The sequence below is a fragment of the Dama dama genome, chromosome 5 (assembly GCF_033118175.1).
Source record: "Dama dama isolate Ldn47 chromosome 5, ASM3311817v1, whole genome shotgun sequence".
NCBI lineage: Eukaryota > Metazoa > Chordata > Mammalia > Artiodactyla > Cervidae > Dama > Dama dama.
In genome coordinates this window covers 21,873,252-21,894,814 of record NC_083685.1, presented here as the reverse complement: position 1 = coordinate 21,894,814, position 21,563 = coordinate 21,873,252, and the positions used below count along the sequence as shown (strand labels likewise).

The window sequence follows — 21,563 nt, the reverse complement described above, 5'->3', positions numbered from 1 at the left end:
TTCTCATCTTTTAGGTCGGCCTGCCCTCACGCCGCGAGGATGTATTTTTCTTTACTTTCTGAATAAAACTGAGCTATAACACTGGTCCGTTCAAGGGCTTCAAATTTTTGTTGTGATGAGACAGAACAGGGAAATTACAAATTTCTTCGACAAATATAAAGAATTAGGGTGAGCTCACTGCTCTAACAGACCTTGAAGTGCCACTAGCTTCATGCCACAAAGGTTTCCTTGTAGGTGATGTCAGAGCCTGATGCTATCCACTGGCAAGTGAGGGGTGTGGGATTCTGCTCCACACACTGATTCAGCGACGCAGGCTCACCACCATCCAGCATCCCTGGTGTCCCCCAGGTTCCTCCCTTGGCCTTTCTCTGTGGTTTTTCCATAAGCATATTCCTGAGCCTAGGTTTGTCTGTTTTTATAAGTGGCCTTGTGTCACATATGTTTTCCTGCACTTTGCTTTTTTGTTAATCAGCGTTATGTTCCTTGGATTTACTTATCTGTGAAGATGTATGTCACTGAGGTCCATTTGGTTTGGTTTTGGTTTTGAAACTGCCGTAGAGTATTCCTCTGCTTGAATAGAGCATGGTTTAAGTAGTCATCTCTGGCTGGACATTTGAGATGTTCTAGCTTTTTGCTCCCATCTTCTCTGCTGATGGGACATTTTCTTGTCCTTTTCTTGTCATCACAGGTGCAAAACTTTGGGGGACAGGGTTTGCAAACTGGAGGTCACAGCCGTCATGGGGTCATGAGATAGCCAACGCTTCTTTCTTTAACCAATAGACTATAAGTAGAGAATAGAATTTTTAAAATTAGACATGCTTCACACATAATCAGAGCAAGCAGGGGTTCACAAAACTCCTCCCTCACTATGTAATACTTGTGTGTGCATGTATGTGTGTGTGCATGTACATACACTCATGTGAGTACCTAGCAGGATCACACCTAGGATGTGATGCTGTGTCTCACATCCTGAACTTTGGTAAAATGAGCACCTGGTTGTTTGCTTAATTGACTCTTCCATAAGTGTGAACTCCCCCCAGCAGCAGCGGAGGATTCTTGTGCCGCCCAGGGGCTTCTCTGCACCAAGCTGACCCTTTGGATGCTGGATGTGACATTCCAAAGGACCCAACCCATGTCTCTGGCCCCCTCCCCAGCCGTCAAGGCTTCCATCCTCCAGGGGGGCCCACCTGTTCCCCCTTGACTGGGTGCCAGCCGCTGCCTTTGTAGGAACCACATCACCTGTATAGTCTTGCTTTGAGCAAAGACCCCTCATCCCGTCTGTCCTTCTGCAGCGGCTGCAACCCCCCTCTACCCCCCATCCCCGGAGTTCTGACTTCCTCTTTCTCACCAGGAAGAGCGGCTGAAGCTCCCGATTCTCTCTGAAGAACAAGTGATCATGGAGGCAGTGGCTGAGCACCCTGTCGTCATCGTATGTGGTGAGACCGGCAGCGGGAAGACCACCCAGGTGCCGCAGTTTCTCTACGAAGCAGGCTACAGCAGGTGGGGGCTGGCCACAGGGTCCGCCGCAGGTCTCTCAGGTGACAGTGAGACGTGGTTCCCCGAAGTTGTTAGGAGCACGGGCTCCTGGAGATCTAATTCCAGTTCTGTGGTTGACATGGTGTGTGACTTGGGGCAATTTCCTTAACCTCTCTGGTCCTCAGCTGTGAGATGGGGGCTCAGCATTGCCACCTACTTCACAGGGTTGTTATGTAGATGAAATGACTGGGTTTGTGTAAAACACTTAGGTCAGTTCCTAGTGGGAGCAGCGGTGTGTCATCTCCTGTTAGCCCTTTTGACCCGTGTATGTCGAGGTCCCCAAGACTGCCCCCAAGTTCAGCCGTTTTCTTGGAAGACCCCCAGGTCCTACAGTGAAAGACCCAAAGTTCCTATCAGCAAAGGGGGAAGGCACATGGGGTGAAGTCTGGGGGAACCAGGCGCAGGCTTCCAGAGCCCTCTCCTGGGGGATCACACAGGACATGCTTCATTCCTCCAGTGATGACTTGTGACAACACGTATGAGTGTCCTCTACCAGGATGCCCGTAGAGACTCGGTGCCCAGGGTTCTTCGTTGGGGGTTGGTCACTCTCTGCCTGGTACCTGCCAAATTCTAGACTCCCTGAAGGAAAGCAGTTGTCAGCATGAATCATGTAGTTTATACAGATAGTCCAGGCCCAGGGAGCCCCTCTTGTCCATCAGGGAGAGGTGGGAGCCCCCCTGAAACCCAGGGTCCCAGACACCAGCCAGGGGCATTTGTAGGGACAGCAGCCTCAGGCCTGCTGGGTCAGCTCCTTCCTGCCTGAAAGTCAGCCCTGTGTTCTCCCTCTCACAGCGACAACAGCATCATTGGCGTCACGGAGCCCCGCCGAGTGGCCGCTGTGGCCATGTCCCAGCGAGTAGCCAAGGAGATGAATCTGTCGCCACGGTGAGTGCTCTGCTTCATGGGGCAGGGTTGGGGGTGGCCGTCTGGACCCACCGAGCTGAGCCGTGACACACGCCCTCGTTCACCCTGGAGGCTGTTCACAGATTGCCGTATCTTTCCTATGCCATTTCATTGCATATCTTGAAATTTATAGTATACACAAAGCTGCCCCCACTTTCTTTCATCCTCTCTATTTAACTTGTTAGTGTTAAATTTCCAACCACATGCAAAAGTGGAAAGACCAGTATAATGAGCCCCCACGTACCCGAGACCCGGTTTCAGGAATTGTCACCTCATGACCAGTTCTGTTTCATATGCCCCATGCTCTCCCTCAATTCTTGGGGAGCAAGTTTCAGATGTCTCATCATCTCAGCCTCAATATTTCATCGTGTAGGTCTGAAAGATTAAGACTCTGTTTTGGGGATTTTTGTTTGTTTTTGGCTGCCCCTCGTAGCTTGGGGATCTTAGTTTCCCAGCTGAGGACTGAACCTGGGCCCCTGCAGTGGAAACTAGGAGTCCTAAACACTGGACCACCAGGGTACCTAGTTGCTCAGTCGTGTCTGACTTTTTGCAACCCCATAGACTGTAGCCCTCCAGTCTCCTCTGTCTATGGGGATTCTCCAGGCAAGAATACTGGAGTGGGTTGCCATGCACTCCTCCAGGGGATCTTCCCATCCCAGGGACTGAACCCGGGTCTCCTGCACTGCAGGTGGACTCTTTACCATCTGAGCCACACAGGGAAGCCCTAGGACCACCAGGGAATTCCCTGTAACTTTTTTTTTTTACATACAACTATAAACATAATTGCAGTACCGTCACCATCACTAAAAAGTGTGTCCTAACTCCTGAGTGTGTTCCTTCCATGTTCCCATTTCCTGGATTGCCTCCTAAGAAGTTTTTAGAGTTGATTGTTTACACTGGACTCCAGCCAAGGTCTGTGTGCATGTTTGATTAACATGCCCTGCACTTGTCTGTGAGCTCCCCTCCCCTCACCCTGGAGGCCAGGGTTCTAGAGAGGGAGGCAGAGTTGTCCAGTGTCTGGGCCTTGGTAGGGGAGCTAGTGGGCCCTGCATGTAGCCGCCTGCCTAGCGGGACCAGGCCTGCTCTGCTGGTCTCTTTGGAGTGGCTACAACCCCAAGCAGCCGCAGCTCTAGGGGACTGATCCGTAGCTTGTGCCTGCAGGGTAGTCTCCTACCAGATCCGATATGAAGGAAACGTGACCGAAGAGACCAGAATCAAGTTCATGACTGATGGTGTCTTGCTCAAGGAAATCCAGAAGGTTGGTTGCTTTTCTCATGTCACAGAGCAAGGCTGGTGAGCGTAAGGGTGAGAAGCTAGGATGTTACCCAGGGTGTGAGCAACCAGTGTGGCAAATTTTGGCAAAGCACTGCATTTACCGTCGTGTTGCTGTGTGACCTTGAATAAGTTGCTTAACCTCACTGGGCCTTGGTTTCTTGATCTGCAAGCTGATACCTTCCTCCTAATTGCTTTAAATCATATGAAGCATGAAAGCACTTTAGCAGAACACCTAATTGGTGTTCATTACATGTGAGCTTGTATGTTTTTTGCAGTTTGGTTCACAGACTTTATGCATTAGCCAAAAGCACACTGCTATCCACCGGCTGTATGATGTCCCCCTGGGCAGGGGTCTCTGGGGAGGGCAGAAGTGACTTCCTGCCTCTGCCTCGAGGCCAGCCAAGATCACTGTGAAGGCGGCTGTGTGGTTTGGGGTCTGATGGCCCCTGTCTGTATGGCCCATGCTGCCCTGTTTCCCCTGGTCCCCACCCAACGTCCCCTGGTCTCTGTTTTCCTGCCTGCTTCCCCACCATCCGCATTGGTATCTCAGCTCTAATAGATCACAGCTGCCTTTTCTCTAGCAGTTTCTCTGCCAGGCCCCAGGCTCTGTGCTGTCTGCTTTACAAACAGTAATTGTCATTGAAACTTCTCCATGACCTCTTGAGATGGGTCCTCTTGTCCCATTTTACAGATGAAGAAGTAGGCCTGGGGTCGTAGGCCACGACTCCCTGCAGGCCAAGTGCTCTTGGATCCGTGCCAGCTACCCAAGGGGTTCATTGAATAGGTGCTTTGGGGTGCACACTCGTCCTGGGGTGCTCCGGCCCAGGTGGCCATCCTCATCCCTGGACCTCCTCCCTAGGACTTCCTGCTGCTGAAGTACAAGGTGGTGATCATCGATGAGGCCCACGAGAGGAGCGTGTACACGGACATCCTCATCGGCCTCCTGTCCCGCATCGTGTGTCTACGAGAGAAGGTAGGCAGGAGGTGCCAGGGAACCCCGAGGCCCACTCAGCCCACGCCCATCCACACCCGGACTGCTGCTGTGAGAGGGTCTCCTAGAACAGCATCCTCCAGGCCAGGAGCCAGGGCTTTGGGTCTTGGTGTAAACAGATTCCAATCCTAGGTTCAGCCTCCTCATCATCTGTTACCTTTCCCTCTGTCAGAGCAAGAGGCTTAAGCAAGGAGTTCATGGTGGGCCAGGCTGCACTGTGGGCTTCCCAGGTGGCTGAGTGGTAAAGAATCCACTTGCCAATGCAGGAGATTCAGGTTTGATCCCTGGGTTGGGACGATCCTTTAGAGAAGGAAATGGCAACCCACTCCAGTATTCAATGGGCAGAGGAGCCTGGCGGGCTATAGTCTGTGGGGCTACAAAGAGCTGGACATGATTGAGCATGCATGCACTTAGCCAGACCCCACTGCATCTGGCTTTAAGACACCAGCCAAGTCTTTGAAATCCACAGAACTGGTGGGGCCGCCCACCAAGCCTTTATGCTCCATGTCCTGTGAGACACCCTGTGCCCGGCGTGGGGTCAACATTTTCCTCCATCCCCCCCCTCGCTCGATCGGGCAGGGATGGTCGTCAAAGGGATGCTGTGCTAGGATGGGGTGCTGTGGAACAGTTCCTGCCAGTCCCGCTGAGAGGTTGATGCTTCACCACACCCAGTTCTTAGAAGTGCAGAATCTTTGTCATCAGACATCAGTTCTGTGTGGGCTGTGTGCCAGGCATCGATCAGATCTCAGTGAGCAAGACAGAGGTTCCTGCCCTCATGGGGTTTCCATTTCAGTGAACTGGCAGTAAGCAACTCAGAAGCCTGTGAATTCCCGGTGGACAAAACCAGAAAGAGGGAGCAAAATCAGGCAGAAGGTAGAGGGTTGGTAGTATGATGAGACTCAGAGAGGGTGGCCTTTGAGTTGGGGGTTGGAGGAAGGGAAGGAGTGAGAAGCAGCTGCTAAGAGGAGGAGATTCTGAATGTCAAGAAAAGCAGGTGCAAAGGCCCTGGGGCAGGTGTCAGGTTTTATTTTGGGGTTTTTTTGTTAACTTTATGTAGTTGGTGCATTTAAAGTGTGCAATTCAGTGGGTTTTAGCATATTCAGAGTTACATGCCATCACTACAGTCAACTTTTAAAATATTTTCATCACCCTGAAAAAAAACCTTTTAGCTATTTCCATAGTCCTCCCCCACTCTCCCATCTCAAGGTATCCAGTCTATTTCCTGTCTCTATGGATTTATCTATTCCATATGTTTCACATAAATGAAATCACACAATATGTTTTTTTGTTGTTTTTATTTATTTATTTATTTGGATGCACCAGGTCATAGTTGTGGCATGCAAGATCTTTGATCTTTGTTGCAGCATGCAGTATCCAGTTCCTTGACCAGGGGCCAAACCCAGACCCCCTGCATTGGGAGCACAGAGTCTTGGCCACTGGACCACCAGGGAGGTCCCAGCATGTGGCCTTTTGTGATTGGTTTCTTTCACTTAGCACATTTTCAGAGTTCATCCCCATTGTCACGTGTGTCAGTGCTTCATTCCTTTTTATGGCCGAATCATCATCCATTGTGTGGCTGAACCACATTTCATATACCCATTCATCTACCGTTGGAGACTTGGGCTCCTCCCACTTTCCATCTCTCGTGAATGTCCATGTCCAGGTGGCTGTGCTTCCTTTCTTTTGGGCCTGTGCCAGGCACAGGGTTGCAGGGTCCCACAGGGGCTCCTCATGTTATCATCTGAGCCGCTCTAGACTGGCTTCCGCAGTGGTCATGCCTCCCATGTTTCCACCCACAGTATACAGGCTGCCTTCCACATCCTCACCCACACTTGACATTTTCCATGTTTTTAGTCCTCAACCATTCTAGCAGCATCTCACTGTCGTCTTGATTTGTGTGTTGAGATGGTCAGGGCGCTGAGGGTGGCGGAGCAGAGCGAGTGAGGTGGGAAAAACGGGAGATGCATGGGGTCATGGAGGTGCACGGGGTGGGGCCAGACAGGGGAGGTTGTGTTGGGGAGGAGGCGGAACCTTTGGTCTGCACTGTGCCTCTCACCGTGGCTTTTGTTCTCCAAAGACACTGAACTTCTGGGGTTTGCAGTTTACAAGCTTCAGAAGACAGCTTCCACGGGCTCGAGAGCAGAGCCCACCACGGGGGGCATAGCAGGTGCTGCTGAGGAGACTGAAAACCAGGCACACCCACTGCACCCATCCCTGAGTCAGGCTGCACCTCCTTGTCCATTCTGGGGACAGACAGTCATGATGTCGGGTGGGGGCTGACAGCAGCCATACCCACTGTTCCCGTGTGTGGGGTGGACCCCGGGCTCAGCCCTCCTGTCTCGCCTAGCGTCATCAGAGCTTGACTCAGGAGTCTTTTTTTTTTAAGCCTTGTTTGTTTTTTGCCATGACACACTGCTTGCAGGATCTTAGTTCCCCGACCAGGGATTGAACCCTGGTCCCCAGCAGTAGAAGTGCTGAGTCCTAACCACTGGACCGCCAGGGAAGTCCCTCAGGGGGATCTTAAGGGCTCCTTTAACAGGCCACTACCATCCACTTCTACTTTTTCTTGGATCTTTGGCACCCAGAAGAGGGGCTGAGGAGCAGGTTGTGGGGCTGGAGATGAGACCAGGAGGGCAGAAGTCTGCCCCAACCCTGCCATCAGTGTTCCCGGCCCTGGGTGGCCGTGGGTCCCCGGGTCTCTCGTTCCCCAGAGGCACCTGCCGCTGAAGCTGCTCATCATGTCGGCCACACTGCGAGTGGAGGACTTCACCCAGAACCAGCGGCTCTTCACCCAGCCACCCCCGGTCATTAAGGTACCATCCAGGACGGGGTCTCAGGGCTGCCGGGGGGAGGAGGGCCCCTCTGTCAGCCACAGCAGAGCTTGGAGTTGCCTGAGGGTTGGGGTGGTAGCAACCAGAGACCTTTATGATCAGAGTTCAGAGAAGGGGGAGGGCTCAGGCCTGGCTCAGGTGGCTCCCCCACCCCCGACTCCATGCCTCCCGGTAGGTCGAGTCCCGGCAGTTCCCGGTGACAGTACACTTCAACAAGCGGACGCCACTGGAAGACTACAGCGGGGAGTGCTTCCGGAAGGTCTGCAAGATCCATCGCATGCTGCCTGCAGGTGAGACCCTGGCCGGGTGGGCCGGGGGGTCCTCCCCTTCCAGACCCGGGGGTGCAGGCAGCGGTGGCTCAGGGTAGCACTTGGCCTCTCTGTGTCTCAGTGTCTGCAGTGGTCCTGGGGTGCTCACCGCACCTGCCCTGCCCCGTTCTGCCCCAAGGATTGCGAGGCTTCAGGGGCTAACCAGACAGTGGGGCTGTGGGTGCCTTTTGTCCCCACAGACACAGAGCAAGTGGACAGGGGTGTTTCACTTGAGTGTCCCTCCTGACCACCCCCCCACAGTTCTCCCCATGTCCCCATGGCACATGCTCTGGTAGTTCCATTTATCCATTTACCAGGTGATGGACACTTGGGTTGCTCCCACTTCCTGGGAGTAGACCTGCTTTGCCAGTGCTCATGTCCAGGGATTCAATGCCTGTTTCCATGGTAACGGTTTAGCGCCTAGTCCCAGCTTATCCCATTGCTCACCTGGGCCTCTGCAGCCTTGATTTGACCGGTGCTTCCTCGCACCCCAACTCTCAGATCGGGGCCTGGCATACAGTCATGGCCAAGGCCGCATCTGCCACGTGAACGAGCGGGTCACAGTGGGTCTGGTTCTCCCTACAGGCGGCATCCTGGTGTTCCTCACGGGGCAGGCAGAGGTGCACGCACTATGCCGCAGGCTGAGAAGAGCTTTCCCCCTCACCAGACACAGGCCCCAAGGTAACTCTAAGCGGAAGCCCATCATCCAAGAGGCTGGGGGCGGGCGGCCTGGCCTTCGGAGCCTCCCTAAAGGAGCTGATCCCTTGCTTGCCCTCCCTTCCCCTTGAATGGTGATCAATGACCCTGGACAGTGAATGACAGATCCTGCTGACCTGGCATGAGCCCGGAGATGTCTTTCTTCCTAATTGGTTCATCTTTTCCCAGAAAAGGACGATCAGAAAGATTCAGTAGAAGAAACGAGGAGGTTTAAGAAGTCACGGGCGCGGGCGAGGAAGGCCCAGGCCGTGGTACGTAGAGACCAGAAAAGGCAGCCCAGGCTCTGAAGCGGCCTTGTCCGCGTGGTGGGCACCAGCCCTGTGCACCCGCACAGATGTAAAGTTAATTAGAACCACATAAGGGAGTTCCCTGGCGATTCAGTGGTTAGGACTCAGTATTTTAACTACTGAGAGTCTGGGTTCAATCCCTGGTCAGGAAGCTAAGATCCTGCAACCCGCACAGCATGGCCAGAAAAAAACCCAAATAAATTTAAGATTCAATTCCTTGGTCATTTTAGATACTTTTTCGGGTGCCCAGTGAGCCCCAGGGACTGCTGGTGACCTTGTTGGGCAGCAGGGATCTAGAACCTTCCTGCTGAGAAGGGAGTGGTTGGCTGGTGCTGCTTCAGGGGCTGGAGGGTGGGCTGGGATTTCAGACATTCCAGGCTCCCTGTGCTGGGGGCTGGGAGGAAGCTTCTGGAAGGCCCAACCCTGAGGCCTTGAGCAGGGCCTGCAGACATGCCCAGGTGGGATGGGACAGAGAAAGCAGCCCTTGGGGTTTGCTGGAGAGCTGGGGGTGGGCAGGCCTGTCGTTGGGGGCTTTCACCCCAGGACATTTGCACGACTTCACTATTGTTTCTACACCATGCTAGGCAGCGATCTCAGGGCTTCACATTGTGTTAGTTCTGCATCCTCAGGGCAGCCCTATGAGCGGTCCTGTGACCATCTCCGACTCCCAGATGAGAACACTGAGGCAGGGGTATCATGTGACCGGCCAGGGGTCATGTGGCCTCGGACTCTGTTCGCAACACCAATCTCCACATAGGGCCATCTGCAGCCCTCCATGCTGACGTCTTGTTTACCATAGACGCTGCCCCAGATCAGCTTGGACAATTACTCGGTGCTGCCAGCGGGCGAAGGCGATGAGGACAGGGAGGCAGAAATGGACGACGAGGAGGAGGAGGCCCTGGGCTCTGACCTGGATCTGGACTTAGGGGACGACGGGGCAGACGGAGGTGGGACCTGGCAGGGACTCATCTCACCTGCCTGTTGAGCCCCAGGCCGCTGGTTCCTGCTGCATGGGCTAGAGTCGAGCAAGGAATCCTCCCTGGGGATGACCCCCAGGGGAGCTGGGGTTTCTGCCTGCTCCACCCTTTGCTGTCTCCTGAGCTCCTGCAACCACCAAGCACAGAGGAGGCCTTCAAATATCTCTTGTGCTGGTTGTCATGGGGTGACGCTCCCAGACTCGGCTTTGCAGGCAGTGGGGGGATTAGAGGAGCTGAGATCAAGCCCTTGGGGGTCCCTATGCAGGGCTGGGGGCTCTCCCGAGGAGAGACTGCAGTGTGCCCACCCTCTCTGCTGGTGCCCGGGCTTGAGCCCTGGCTGTGGAGCTGCAGGGGAGCCTCTCTGGCAGAGCAGGCAGGGGCGCAGGACACAGCCGACCTCTGCCGCCCCTACAGGTGAGCAGCCCGATGCCTCGCTCCCCCTCCACGTGCTCCCTCTGTACTCACTGCTGGCCCCGGAGAAGCAGGCGCAGGTAACCGTGTGGGGCCTGGGATGGAGGCCCAGCAGGGGTTCCTAGGATGTTGAGATGGGGGTGGGTCAGGCCCTGGGTCACCTCCCCATCAGCTATTAGATCAGCACTCCAGGCTTTTGAGAAGGTCTTGGGATCTCCTGCTTGGAGAGCATTCCCACGTTCAGTTTGGGAGCAATGGCCAGAGGCAAGGAGAGAACCCGCTGACCTGGTCACCTCCAGGCCCTGCCCTACCTGCTGACTCCCTCTGACCTCAGCTCCGTGATTTCTTCCCTGACTGGCGAGACGGTGGTCAATTTTCTTGCTGCCATCCCCCCCCCCCCGTCCTAGGTCTTCCAACCTCCCCCAGAGGGGACACGGCTCTGTGTCGTGGCCACCAACGTGGCCGAGACATCACTGACCATCCCGGGCATCAAGTACGTGGTGGACTGTGGGAAGGTCAAGAAGAGGCACTACGACCGTGTCACTGGCGTGTCCTCCTTCCGCGTCACCTGGGTCTCCCAGGCCTCAGCCGATCAGCGGGCGGGCCGCGCAGGCCGGACGGAACCCGGCCACTGCTACAGGTGGGGCTCCCTGGGGTCCCCCCAGTGTCCTCAGGGCTACTGTGCAGTGGTCACCCACCCTCGTCCGGGGAAAGGGGGTCCCATGTCCCACTGGAGACTGTGTCCTTGGGGTCCACACACCCTTGCCTGTTGGCTTTCAGGCACTTGCATTATTCATTATTCTGCTACTGATATCAGGCCCTGTGTTTAGCTTTATTGACATGAGATTCCCATAGCATAAAGCTCACCATTTTGAAATGTGCAATTCTGTGGATTTTAATATATTCAGAGTTGTACAACCATCACCACTATTAATTTTCTTTTTAAAAAAAAATCTATTTTTATTTATTTTGCTGTTCCGGGTCTTAGTTGTGGCATGTGGGATCTAGTTCCCTGACCAGGGAATGAACCTGGGCCCCCTGCATTGGGAGTGTAGAATCTTAGGCCCTGGCCCACTACTGTTCATTTTCAAATATTCTCATCACTGCAAAAGAAACCCAATACCCAGTAATCAGTTTCTCCCCACACCTCCCTACCATCCCCACCCCCCAGGATCTGGCAACCACTATCTACTTCCTGTCTGTATGGATCTGATCATTCTGGACATTTTCTATAAAGGAAATCAGATGGTATGTCACCTTTTGTATGTGACTTCTTTCACCCCACATCATGTTTTCAGGGTTCATCCACATGATAGCCGGTCAGTGCTTCGTTACTTTTAATGGCAGAACCACATTCTGTTGCACGTTGGATGGACCACATTTCCCATGCCTGTTCATCAGCTGATAGACACTTGGATTGCATCCACATTTTGGCCCTTGTGACTAGTGCTGCTGTGAACACTCATGTACAAGTATTTGAATGTCTGTTTCCATGTCTCTTGGGTAAATACCTAGGGAGTAGAATCTCACAGTTATGTGGTGATTCTGACATTTTGAGGAACATGCCAGACTGTTTCCACAGCAGGCACCCCATTTTATATTCCCACCAGCAGTGTGTGAAGGTTCTAATTTCTCCACGTCTCACCAACGCTTGGTATTTTCCACTTCATGAAAATGAAAGTACAAGGTGGTATCTCACAGTGGTCTTGGTTTGCATTTCTCTAATGACATTGAGCATCTTTTCACATGCTTATAGGTCATTTGTACATGTCTTCTTGAGGGATATCTGTTCAGATTTGTCGTTTATTTTTCAGTCATGTCTGTCTTTTGATTGGTGAGTTGTAAGTATTCCCTGATGATCCTGATGTTAGATCCTTGTCACAGGTATCATTGGCATTCTCCAGAGGTATTCTCACAGTTCATGTGCTGGTTTTTTTTTTTCCTCCTTCAGTAACTAACTTTACGCCATTCTTCTCAACTTTGCTTTAAATTACCAAAAAAAAGAAAATTGAGAAACTATGCAAAGAAAAGTAGTAAGAAATAAAGTAGTTGAGTGCCATGTGCCAAGCACAGTTCTAAGCACTCTGTGTGTGACACCTAAAGTATCTTCACCAGGGACTTCCCTGGTGTTCAGTGGTGAGACACCACACTCCCAGTGCAGGGGTCCCAGGTTCAATCCCTAGTCAGGGAACTACGATCCCACATGTTGCATGCCTCAGCCAAATAAATAAATAATATTTTAAATAAATAAATAAAGTATCTTTCCCAGTCTTGACGGGGTAGCTGCTGTGTTAGCGCATCTCACAGGTAAGGAAAGTGAGGCAGGAAGTGGGTAAATACCTTGCCTAGTAAGGTGGTGGAGTCAAGATTCAATCCCAGATAGTTTGGCTGAGTCTCTTTTCTTACTTCCTTTTTTTTTTTTAAATCTCCGGTGCTTCCCTCTGCTCAGACTCTACTCATCTGCAGTTTTCGGTGACTTTGAGAAGTACCCGCCTCCTGAAATCACCCGGAGGCCGGTGGAGGATTTGATCCTTCAGATGAAAGCTCTCAACATCGAAAAGGTCAGTTGTAGCCACAGCCCTGCCCTCACTCCACTGACTTGCCAGTGTCCCTGAGTTCAGTCTGGTGATCTTGGGCAGCCTGAGCCCCCTCATGGGTTATTCCCCTTTCTTGGGCTGTTCCCGATTCCCTGTGGCCCTAGGAGCTGAGCCACGTGGTGCTCACCCAGCCCCCTGGTGGTCTCTTATGAGACCCCCACCTTCCCAGTACTGTACCTTCTGAGGAGAGGGTGGTCAGTGACTTTGGGGCTCAAGGGATATTCTGCCCACTTGGTCCTCTAGGGGAAGGGTCACTCGCCTCTCCCCTGCTCCCAGTGGGGTGGTGTAGGCAGAGAAACCCTCTCCCTATCAGCTGTCACTCCCAAGCCTTCCTCTCTCGAGCCACTGGCAACCATGAGTCTACTTTTTAATCTCTGTGGAATTTATATTTTGGACTTTTCATAAAAATAGAATCCTTTGATACTTACTCTTTCTTATCTGACTTCTTTCAGTCAGCATTGTGGATTTTTGTTTGTTTGTTTTAGCCAATTTAAAATTCATTTATCAATCAATTCAGTTCACAGTAAGATAACCTCATAAAAGAGAGGATCAGGCTTTTCATTACATTAGTATGTTTGGTATTTTTTTTCACTGTCAAAGACCCTAGCTGACAGTTTGAATCAGTTTATTTCGGAAAATATTGTAAATTGACAGCTGTTTTAGATTTCTGTTGCTTTGATAATCCACGGCTGAACTTATCAGTGGTTGTGTTTTAAAGGTTCATCCACACTGTGACACACGTCAGAGTTTCCTTCCTTTTTATGGCCGAATCGTACTCCATTGTATGGATGCATAGACCATAGTTTGTCCATCTGTTGATGGACATTTTGGGTTGTTCCCATCTTTTGGCTGCTACAACTAATGCTGCCATGGACATTTGTGTACAGCTATTTATTTGAACACTGGTTTTGAGTTGGTCGCTCTTTCTAAGCAACCCTCAGGCGATCCCTGAGCCTGGTCACTCTCTGATCTCTGATTATCTCATTGCCTGGGCACATTTTCTCCCGTGAGACTGTTTATTCACGTGTATACTCACTGGTCATCTGCAATGAAAGGTCAGTGGGGCCAGAGCCCTTGTCTTGTTTTTATTGTTTTTTTCATTTTGTTTTTATTGGCGTATAGTTGCTTTCCAGTGCTGTGTTTATTTTTGCTGTACGGCAAAGTGAATCAGCTATGTGTATATGTTTACCCCTCTTGCTTGGATTTCCTCCCCATTTAGGTCACACAGGGCACTGAGTAGTTCCCTCTGCTACACAGTAGGTTTTTTTTTTTTTTTTTCACGCATCCAACCTACACAGTAGGTTTTTGTTAATTATCTGTTTTATGCATAATATCAGTAGTGTTTACATGTCAATCCCGATATCCCAGTTCAGCCCTTGTCTTGTTTTTATCAACCTCTGTCACCAGGAACAGCCCCTAGTGCACACGAAGTGCTTAGTACATGCTCTTGAGTAAGAGATGATGTGAATGAATGAACAAAGAGGGCCTTCGGGGTTCCCCTGGCACATGGACTTTGAGTGTGCCCAGGCCCCTGTGTCCCATGTTCTGAGCGTGAGTGGTGCTTGGAGGGTAGGCAGTGGGAGCCCCATCCCCTTGCCAGACCTGCCCTCGCCCCCTCCTCCAGCCCTCCTCTGCACTCACGTGTCTCCTGCCATGGCTCCCTGTGTCCTAGGTCATCAACTTCCCCTTTCCGACACCCCCCTCCGTGGAGGCCCTCATCGCTGCTGAGGAGCTGCTGATTGCACTGGGTGCCCTGCAGGCTCCCCCAAAAACAGAGAGGTAGGGGAGGGACTTGAGGGAAGCAGAGAGCCCAGCTCCCGCCCCGTTCTAGGCTCTGACCCCGCTCCGAGCTGACCCTCCATCCTCCAGGGTGAAGCAGCTACAGAGGTCCCGGCTGAGCTGCCCCATCACCGAGCTGGGCAGGACCATGGCCACGTTCCCCGTGGCGCCACGCTATGCTAAGATGCTGGCGCTGAGCCAGCAACACGGCTGCCTGCCCTACGCCATCACCATCGTGGCTGCCATGACTGTCCGGGAGCTATTCGAGGAGCTGGACAGGTGGGGGGCTGTGGGATGGACATTCAGGGATTGGGGTGGGTGGGTGGGGGGAGACCACCCTGGGCTGAGCAATGCTGTGAAACCCAGCCTCCTAGGGCATAACTGACTCAGTGAGTGGTCTTGTATGAAATCTATATCCTCCCTGCGCCCTGCCAGTGTTCCAATCTCTGCAGATCTCGGAGGGGTTGGGGGGGTGGCTGGGGGAGGTGGTTTGTTTTTGAATTTTGCCTTGCCACAAGGCTTGTAGGATCTTAGTTGCCTGACCAGGGACCAGACAAACCCATGCCCCCTGCAGTGGAAGCCCCGAGTCATAACCACTTGTCCTCCAGGGAATTCCCAAGACCATGATCACAGTGATCAGTAACCCCACCAGGCATTTTCTGGGCCCGCTCTGAGAAACTGGCAGGTGCCCTGCCCCTGTGGCCACAAGCATCAGGGCAAAAAGCCCAAGTGGTGTGTGTTCGTAGGCCAGCCGCCAGTGACGAGGAGCTCGCCAGACTGAAGGGCAAGCGGGCCCGCGTGGCCCAGATGAAGAGGATCTGGGCAGGGCAAGGAGCTTCTCTGAAGCTCGGAGACCTCATGGTGCTCCTGGGTGAGTGCCCAGCATGGGCATGGCCTGTGGGTGGTGGGGAGAGCGGGAGGGCAGGATGGGGCAGCGGGAGGGCAGGATGGGGCAGCAAGCGAGTGCTCCCCTCCTCTTTGCACAGGTGCCGTGGGAGCCTGCGAGTATGCAGGCTGCTCACCCCAGTTCTGCGAGGCCAACGGACTGCGGTACAAGGCCATGTTGGAGATCCGGCGACTGCGGGGCCAGCTGACCACTGCAGGTACGTACGGCCCCCCCCCCAACCCTCCGGCCTTCTCCTATCCTTGGGCAACACCCAGCAGAGAACTTGACCCTGTTGACATTCTGAACAATGTCATCTACATATAGTCATTTCTCGTGCACAGATTCCGTATTTGCAAATTCACACATTCAGTAAAATTTACTGTAGTGTGTGGCACTTCTGTGGTCCTTTGAGGACACACACGTGATCAGGGCAGTGACACATGGATGCTCTCTCATCAGGTTGTCTGTCTGTCTCATCTTTTCCTTGGTGACATCCCTATCATTGCCCTCTGTCCCAGGTCTAGCGTGGACCAGCTGCTGGCTGCACCTCCGGCCCAGCGGCCACATCCAGGGGTCTCTACTCTCAAGTAGGGTCCAAACCTGGTTTGTTTCTCCAGCAGTGGAGAGGACCTCTCTTGTTGAAGTTGGGGAGCAGGTAGCGGTTCAGCCCCCCACTTTCCACTCCCGTTTAGTCTGAGCAGTGAGGACCAGACCTGTTTGAAGCCACATCAGGGCCTGGCGTGGGTGGCAGATCTTTGTCTAGCCCAGGGATCTGCTTCCTTCCCGTTTTTTTCCTTCTTTCACTTTTAAACAACATGGGTTTCACTAAAGGTTTTGTAGAGAAGACAGATTTACATTGCAAATCTCATAACAGAAAGCGCTGGAATTCCCTGGTAGTCCAGCAGTTAGGACTTGGGGCTTCCGCTGCAAGGGGCGCAGGTTTCATCCCTGGTCAGGGAACTAAGATCCACAAGCCCACTTCCCCTCCTGCCTTCCCGGTCCTTCTTATTTTCACTCTTCTGCTCCCTCCCACTCAAACAGCAAGGCCCAAAGCCCCATCTCCTTTCTCCCTGCTGCACAGTGAGCTTCAGATCCTTCTTGAGTGGAAGGAGGAGGCCTCGCCCTGGGTCTCACGCCAGGGCTCCGCAGCACAGGGCTCTCGGGAGAGATGGTCTGTCTCCACGCTCTCCTGCTCAGAGAGCATGGCCCATGCACTGGGTCTCCTGGGTGGGCATGCTCCCTGCCCCAAGGCTGACAGGGAGTCAGGTGTGGGCTGTCTCAGCATAGTCTGCTGCCCACAAGGAACCTGGGGTTTTGTCCCAAGGAAGGGGCAGACATGGGTGTGGGTGGGCAGCTGTTTCTGCCGCACTGGGGGCTTTGTCTCCCGGCAGCCTCTGTGCACAGGGGCCTAGATATACAAGTGGCTGAGGCCAGGCAGAGCCAGCCCCGGGCCTGGCCGTCCTGACACCTGGCTCCTCTCTCAGTCAACACCATGTGCCCTGAGGCTGGGCTCTTCGTGGACCCTAAGATGCAGCCACCTAACGAGAACCAGGTGACCTACCTGCGGCAGATTGTGACAGCCGGCCTGGGTGACCATCTGGCCCGCAAAGTCCAGAGCGAGGACCTGGTGGATGACAAGTGGAAGAACGCCTACAAGGTTTGCCGCTGGCTTGGGGTTGGCCAGCGGGGCAGTCATGCCCAGGGCCCCTGCCCTCCCCATCCTCCCATCTGTCTTGTGTTCTAGCAGCCTGAGCGCTTAAGACACCTGGCTCTGGACAGTGTCAGGATGTCTGTGGGCGGCAACTGGAGGGACCCTTGGCTCTGGGTGGGCCAGTCGTCCTCGGTCATGGGTCCCCCTTCCCCTGGGAAAGTTCCCACCCAGGACCAAGGTGAAATGACAATGCAGCTGTTTCTCACTTTGAGCGTGAGCTTCCCCCCAACTTCACTGAACAGAGACAGAAAGCACATCCCATACTCGCCACTGTAAAATGTACAATTCAGAGGTTTCTGGTCTATTCACAGAGTTGTGTAACCATTACCATATTAATTTCAAAACATTTTTATCACCCCAAAAAAGCCACCCTATACCCATTAATCACTCCACATTTTCTCTGAATCTCCATACCCCTTGAGTCTGCTTTCTGTCTACATGGATTTGCTGTTCTAACGCATTTCCCGTGAATGGGATCCTGCACTGTGTGGCCTTTATGCTGGCTTTTTTAGCTCAGTGTCCCATTTTGGGCGGGTCATAACTGTAGCCTGTGTCTGTACCTCTCCCAGCAGGCTACCCGCTCCATCGGTGGACACACCCTGCTGGTGTAGCCATTTGTCGTTTGATGGATACTGTCCTGCTTTTCTGGCCAAGGGTGTAACTGAATTCACAGGGGTCAGCCTCATGTGCAGCTCATGTATCTCCCAGACTCATGCCTACCTACTATCTCTCTTGCAGACGCCCCTCCTCGACGACCCTGTCTTCATCCACCCCAGTTCTGTGCTCTTCAAGGAGCTCCCTGACTTTGTGGTCTACCAGGAGATTGTGGAGACCACCAAGATGTACATGAAAGGTAGTGCAGCTGGCTGGACCCCCACCTGACCCCCTTGCTCTGGTGAGCTGTGTCGCCAGACCTGTGTGAGGAGAGCCCACGAGCCCCTCACTGAGACCCCATTCCCTCTCTCCTGGGCCCCCAGGCGTCTCGACCGTGGACATGCAGTGGATTCCGGTCCTGCTGCCTTCTTACTGCCAGTTTGACAAGCCCCTGGAGGAGCCGCCCCCTGCCTACTGCCCCGAGAAGGGGCGGATTCTGTGTCACCGGGCCAGCGTGTTCTGTGAGTCAGGGTGACTTCCCAGTGGCCTTGGGCTCCAGTGGACACATGGTTCCCCATCCTGTGTGCCCTGGGAAGTGTCTGCGTCCTGGGCAGTGTCATCCCAGGCTGCAGGACCCTGCAGGTGGGAAGGGATGGGACTGCGCGGGGAGCCGTGGGGATCCATCACGGCCCCTCGCTCACCAGCTCCTGTGCTCCAGATCGCGTTGGCTGGCCGCTCCCGGCCGTCGAGGTGGATTTCCCAGAAGGCCTTGACTGCTACAAACACTTTGCCCGGGTTCTGCTAGAGGGGCAGGTAGGCAGCCCGGCAGCTCCCTCGGCCCCTTCCTTGGCACCACGGGCGGGACGTGAGCCCCGGATTCCCCACCATCCTGTGATCTCTCCCCAGGTCTTCCCCAAGCTGGCCTCATACAAGGGCTGTTTGCTGTCCAGCCCCAGCACGATGCTGAAGACATGGGCCAGGTATGGGCTTCCTTGGGAGCATCAGAGCAGGCAGGTGGTGGTGGAGGAGCTGTGTCTTGGGGCTGCTGTAACAGATCCCTACCCACCGAGGGGCAGACATGTATTTTCTCGTAGTTCTGGAGGTTAGAAGTTCAAAGTCGGGGTGTCAGCAGGGCTGCGCTCCCTCTGAAGGCTCGGGGGGGATCCTCCTGGCCTCTTCCCACCCCTCGTGGTTCCAGGCACTCCTTGGCCACCACATCCCTCTAGTCTCTCCCTCTCTTTTCCCATGGCTTCCCCTCGTCTCTATGTTTCTCAGGTTATCAGATCCAGGGTCCACTCTCTCCCATTTGACCTTGTCTTAATTACATCTGCAAAGACCTTCTTTCCAAATAAGGTTACATCCTGAGGTTCTAGGCAGACATGGACTTTTGGGGAGATACTAGCCAACCTATTGGCTTCCCAGATGGCTCAGTGGTAAAGAATCCGCCCGCAATGCGGGAGATGTGAGTTCAATCCCTGGGTCGGGAAGATCTCCTGGAGAGGGAAATGGCAGCCCTCTTCAGTATTCTTGCCTGGAGAACCCCATGGGTAGAGGAACCCAGTGGGCTATAGTTCATGGGGTTGCAGAGAGTCAGACACGACTTAGTGACTAAACAACAAGTCAGCCTATTGTAAAGCTGCCAGGTGCGAGCCCGAGGCACCCTGTACACCTGTGCCCCTGGGGGCTTCTGCCCACTGAGCATGAAGCCACCCCGATCCCACCTATCATCTTCCTCCTCCTGCCCTTCCTCCTGGTCTCTGCTTATCCCCGCTCCTCTCTTTAGGCTTCCCTGGTGGCTCAGATGATAAAGAATCCGCCTGCAAAGCGGGAAACCTGGGTTCGATCCCTAGGTTGGGAAGATCCCTTGGAGAAGGGAATGGCAACCCACTCCAGCATTCTTGCCTGGAGAATCCCCATGGACAGAGGAGTCTGGCCGGCTGCAGTCCATGGGGTCGCAGTCAGACATGACTGAGTGGCTAAGCACACACACTCCTGTCTTTTTCTTCTTTCTGCCCATGGACCAGTCCCAAGAACCTTCCTCCCTCTTCCGGGGCTGGCACCCCAGACCAGGCAAGGGGCTTGAGGCACCAGAAGCAGGCAGACAGGTGTGCGCACACCCCTGCATCCCCCGGGGACTCAGGATGGGGCTGTGCTTCCAGGAGCCCCTGCCTACCAGGTCATTCACCCAGCACTTGGTTATGAGCCTCCACTCTGTGCCAGCGGTGTTTTCGTGCTGGATCGAGCCACGACCATGTTCTGTGCGATGTTCCAGTGCAGGGAGGTTGAACAACTAGTACAAAGGGAAGGTGGTGGCCCAACCACAAAGGGACAGAGCAGGACGTGGGAATGAGGCGTCGGGCAGGGAAAGAAAAGGAAAGCCTGACTGAGCAGGTTCAGGGGAGGCAGGGCTGTGAGGCAGGCAGAGGTCTGGAGGAAGGTTCTAAATGGGACAAGCAGCAACTACAGAAGCAGTCTGGGTGGGTGGATCAGAGGCAAGTGGTAGGAGGTGATGGAGTCAAGATCCTTTCATCCATCCGGCACCCCCAGCATGATGGACAGAAGGAGACCTCCTGGGCAGGGCTGGCCTGGCAGTGGACTTCAAGATGCCCCATGTCCTGCATCCCACCCACAGGCTGCAGCCCAGGACAGAGAGCCTCCTGAGAACCCTTGTTGCCAAGAAAGCCAGCTGCCGAGATGCCTTGCTGGTGGCTTGGAGCAAAAACCCCAAATGTGAGCCTGACCAGGGCAGGTGCCCCACAGTAAGGGGGTTGGGGGGAAGATGGTATGGTGCCACCCAGGGGACCTGGGGCTGGTGGGAGGGTCTTCCCTGCAGCTGGCGGGCGGGCACAGAGCTACTCTGACCGCCCTCCCTCCCTTCTCTGCAGACCTGCTGGCCGAGTACCTTGAGTGGCTCCCACAGGCCGTGCACGCTGATGTTGAGAAAGCCTGGCCGCCCACCCCTAACCACTGACGCGGCGCCTGCCTGCAGGCCGAGGGGGCCTGGCAGCAATCAGGGTCCGCTGTGGCCACCCTGACTCCAGACTGCACTCAGGAGCTGGGTGGAGCCCCGGGACACCCTCTTGGCTCAATCCTGGACACAACTTGCTGCCATTCTGGGCAGTCCAACCCAGGGTGACTTTTTAAACTATTTATTACATAATGGATAATGGTTTTATCTCTCATGCTGGTCCTGTTTTAAACATGCTCTGTGGACTACATTAGTCCCTTGTAGAGAAGCAGGGCCAAGGGTGAAGGCAGCCATGGACCCTTCCTCTGCTCTTCGTTCCCTGCCGGTATGGTGCAAGCCCCTCCCCTGCCCCAGCCAGGGAGGGCCCCCAGGGCTCCAGCCGGCTCCTGTGGAGCAGGCAGGGTCAGCTGCCCGCCGGCTACATTGCTGTGTAATAAATCATAACTGACAACAGCTGTATACTGAGTCTAGTGAGTTCTTTTGGTGAATCTCCAAATTGGGGTGGAGGGGTGGCAGGTCTGGGAACATCCTGCCTGTGCGTGCTTGCACACTCAACACACGCACACACGCATGTGGAAACTAGTCTGGGTAGATGCTCACAAATGTGTTAGTGGTGATACAGGGCACAGTGAGCCTATAGGAGTTGATCATTTTTCTTTTACTTAGGTTTTTGCCCTGAATCAACTTTCGCTAATAGAAACACAAATTCGGGAATTTCCTGGTGGTTCAGTGGTTAGCACTCTGCACTTTCACTGCTGGGCCCCAGGTTTGATGACTAGTCAGGGAACTAAG

General features: G+C 53.9%; 1 protein-coding gene and 1 non-coding gene across 3 annotated transcripts in view; one reads left to right on the top strand and one right to left on the bottom strand.

Annotated features, from left to right (window-relative positions):
- Nucleotides 1-21,224, top strand: part of DHX37 (DEAH-box helicase 37) — a 31,042-nt gene extending 9,818 nt beyond the window's left edge. The window contains exons 5-27 of one of the 2 annotated variants that reach the window (XM_061142110.1): nt 1,352-1,500; nt 2,329-2,421; nt 3,601-3,697; nt 4,574-4,687; nt 7,417-7,518; nt 7,712-7,826; nt 8,430-8,525; nt 8,730-8,812; nt 9,648-9,795; nt 10,240-10,316; nt 10,644-10,876; nt 12,686-12,797; nt 14,506-14,612; nt 14,703-14,891; nt 15,359-15,483; nt 15,599-15,715; nt 16,983-17,155; nt 17,948-18,062; nt 18,187-18,324; nt 18,522-18,616; nt 18,710-18,783; nt 20,436-20,533; nt 20,689-21,224. In XM_061142110.1, coding sequence (XP_060998093.1) covers nt 1,352-1,500; nt 2,329-2,421; nt 3,601-3,697; nt 4,574-4,687; nt 7,417-7,518; nt 7,712-7,826; nt 8,430-8,525; nt 8,730-8,812; nt 9,648-9,795; nt 10,240-10,316; nt 10,644-10,876; nt 12,686-12,797; nt 14,506-14,612; nt 14,703-14,891; nt 15,359-15,483; nt 15,599-15,715; nt 16,983-17,155; nt 17,948-18,062; nt 18,187-18,324; nt 18,522-18,616; nt 18,710-18,783; nt 20,436-20,533; nt 20,689-20,774 — 2,736 coding nt within the window. In that variant the 3' untranslated portion in view covers nt 20,775-21,224. Of the gene's footprint in view, nt 1-1,351; nt 1,501-2,328; nt 2,422-3,600; nt 3,698-4,573; nt 4,688-7,416; nt 7,519-7,711; nt 7,827-8,429; nt 8,526-8,729; nt 8,813-9,647; nt 9,796-10,239; nt 10,317-10,643; nt 10,877-12,685; nt 12,798-14,505; nt 14,613-14,702; nt 14,892-15,358; nt 15,484-15,598; nt 15,716-16,982; nt 17,156-17,947; nt 18,063-18,186; nt 18,325-18,507; nt 18,617-18,709; nt 18,784-20,435; nt 20,534-20,688 lie in introns of those variants that run through there. The other variant, XR_009692861.1, reaches the window with a different exon arrangement.
- TRNAR-UCU (transfer RNA arginine (anticodon UCU)) lies at nt 7,136-7,208 on the bottom strand. The gene has a single exon. It is a non-coding gene; the product is annotated as a tRNA-Arg (tRNA).
- Nucleotides 21,225-21,563: the final 339 nt, after the last annotated feature.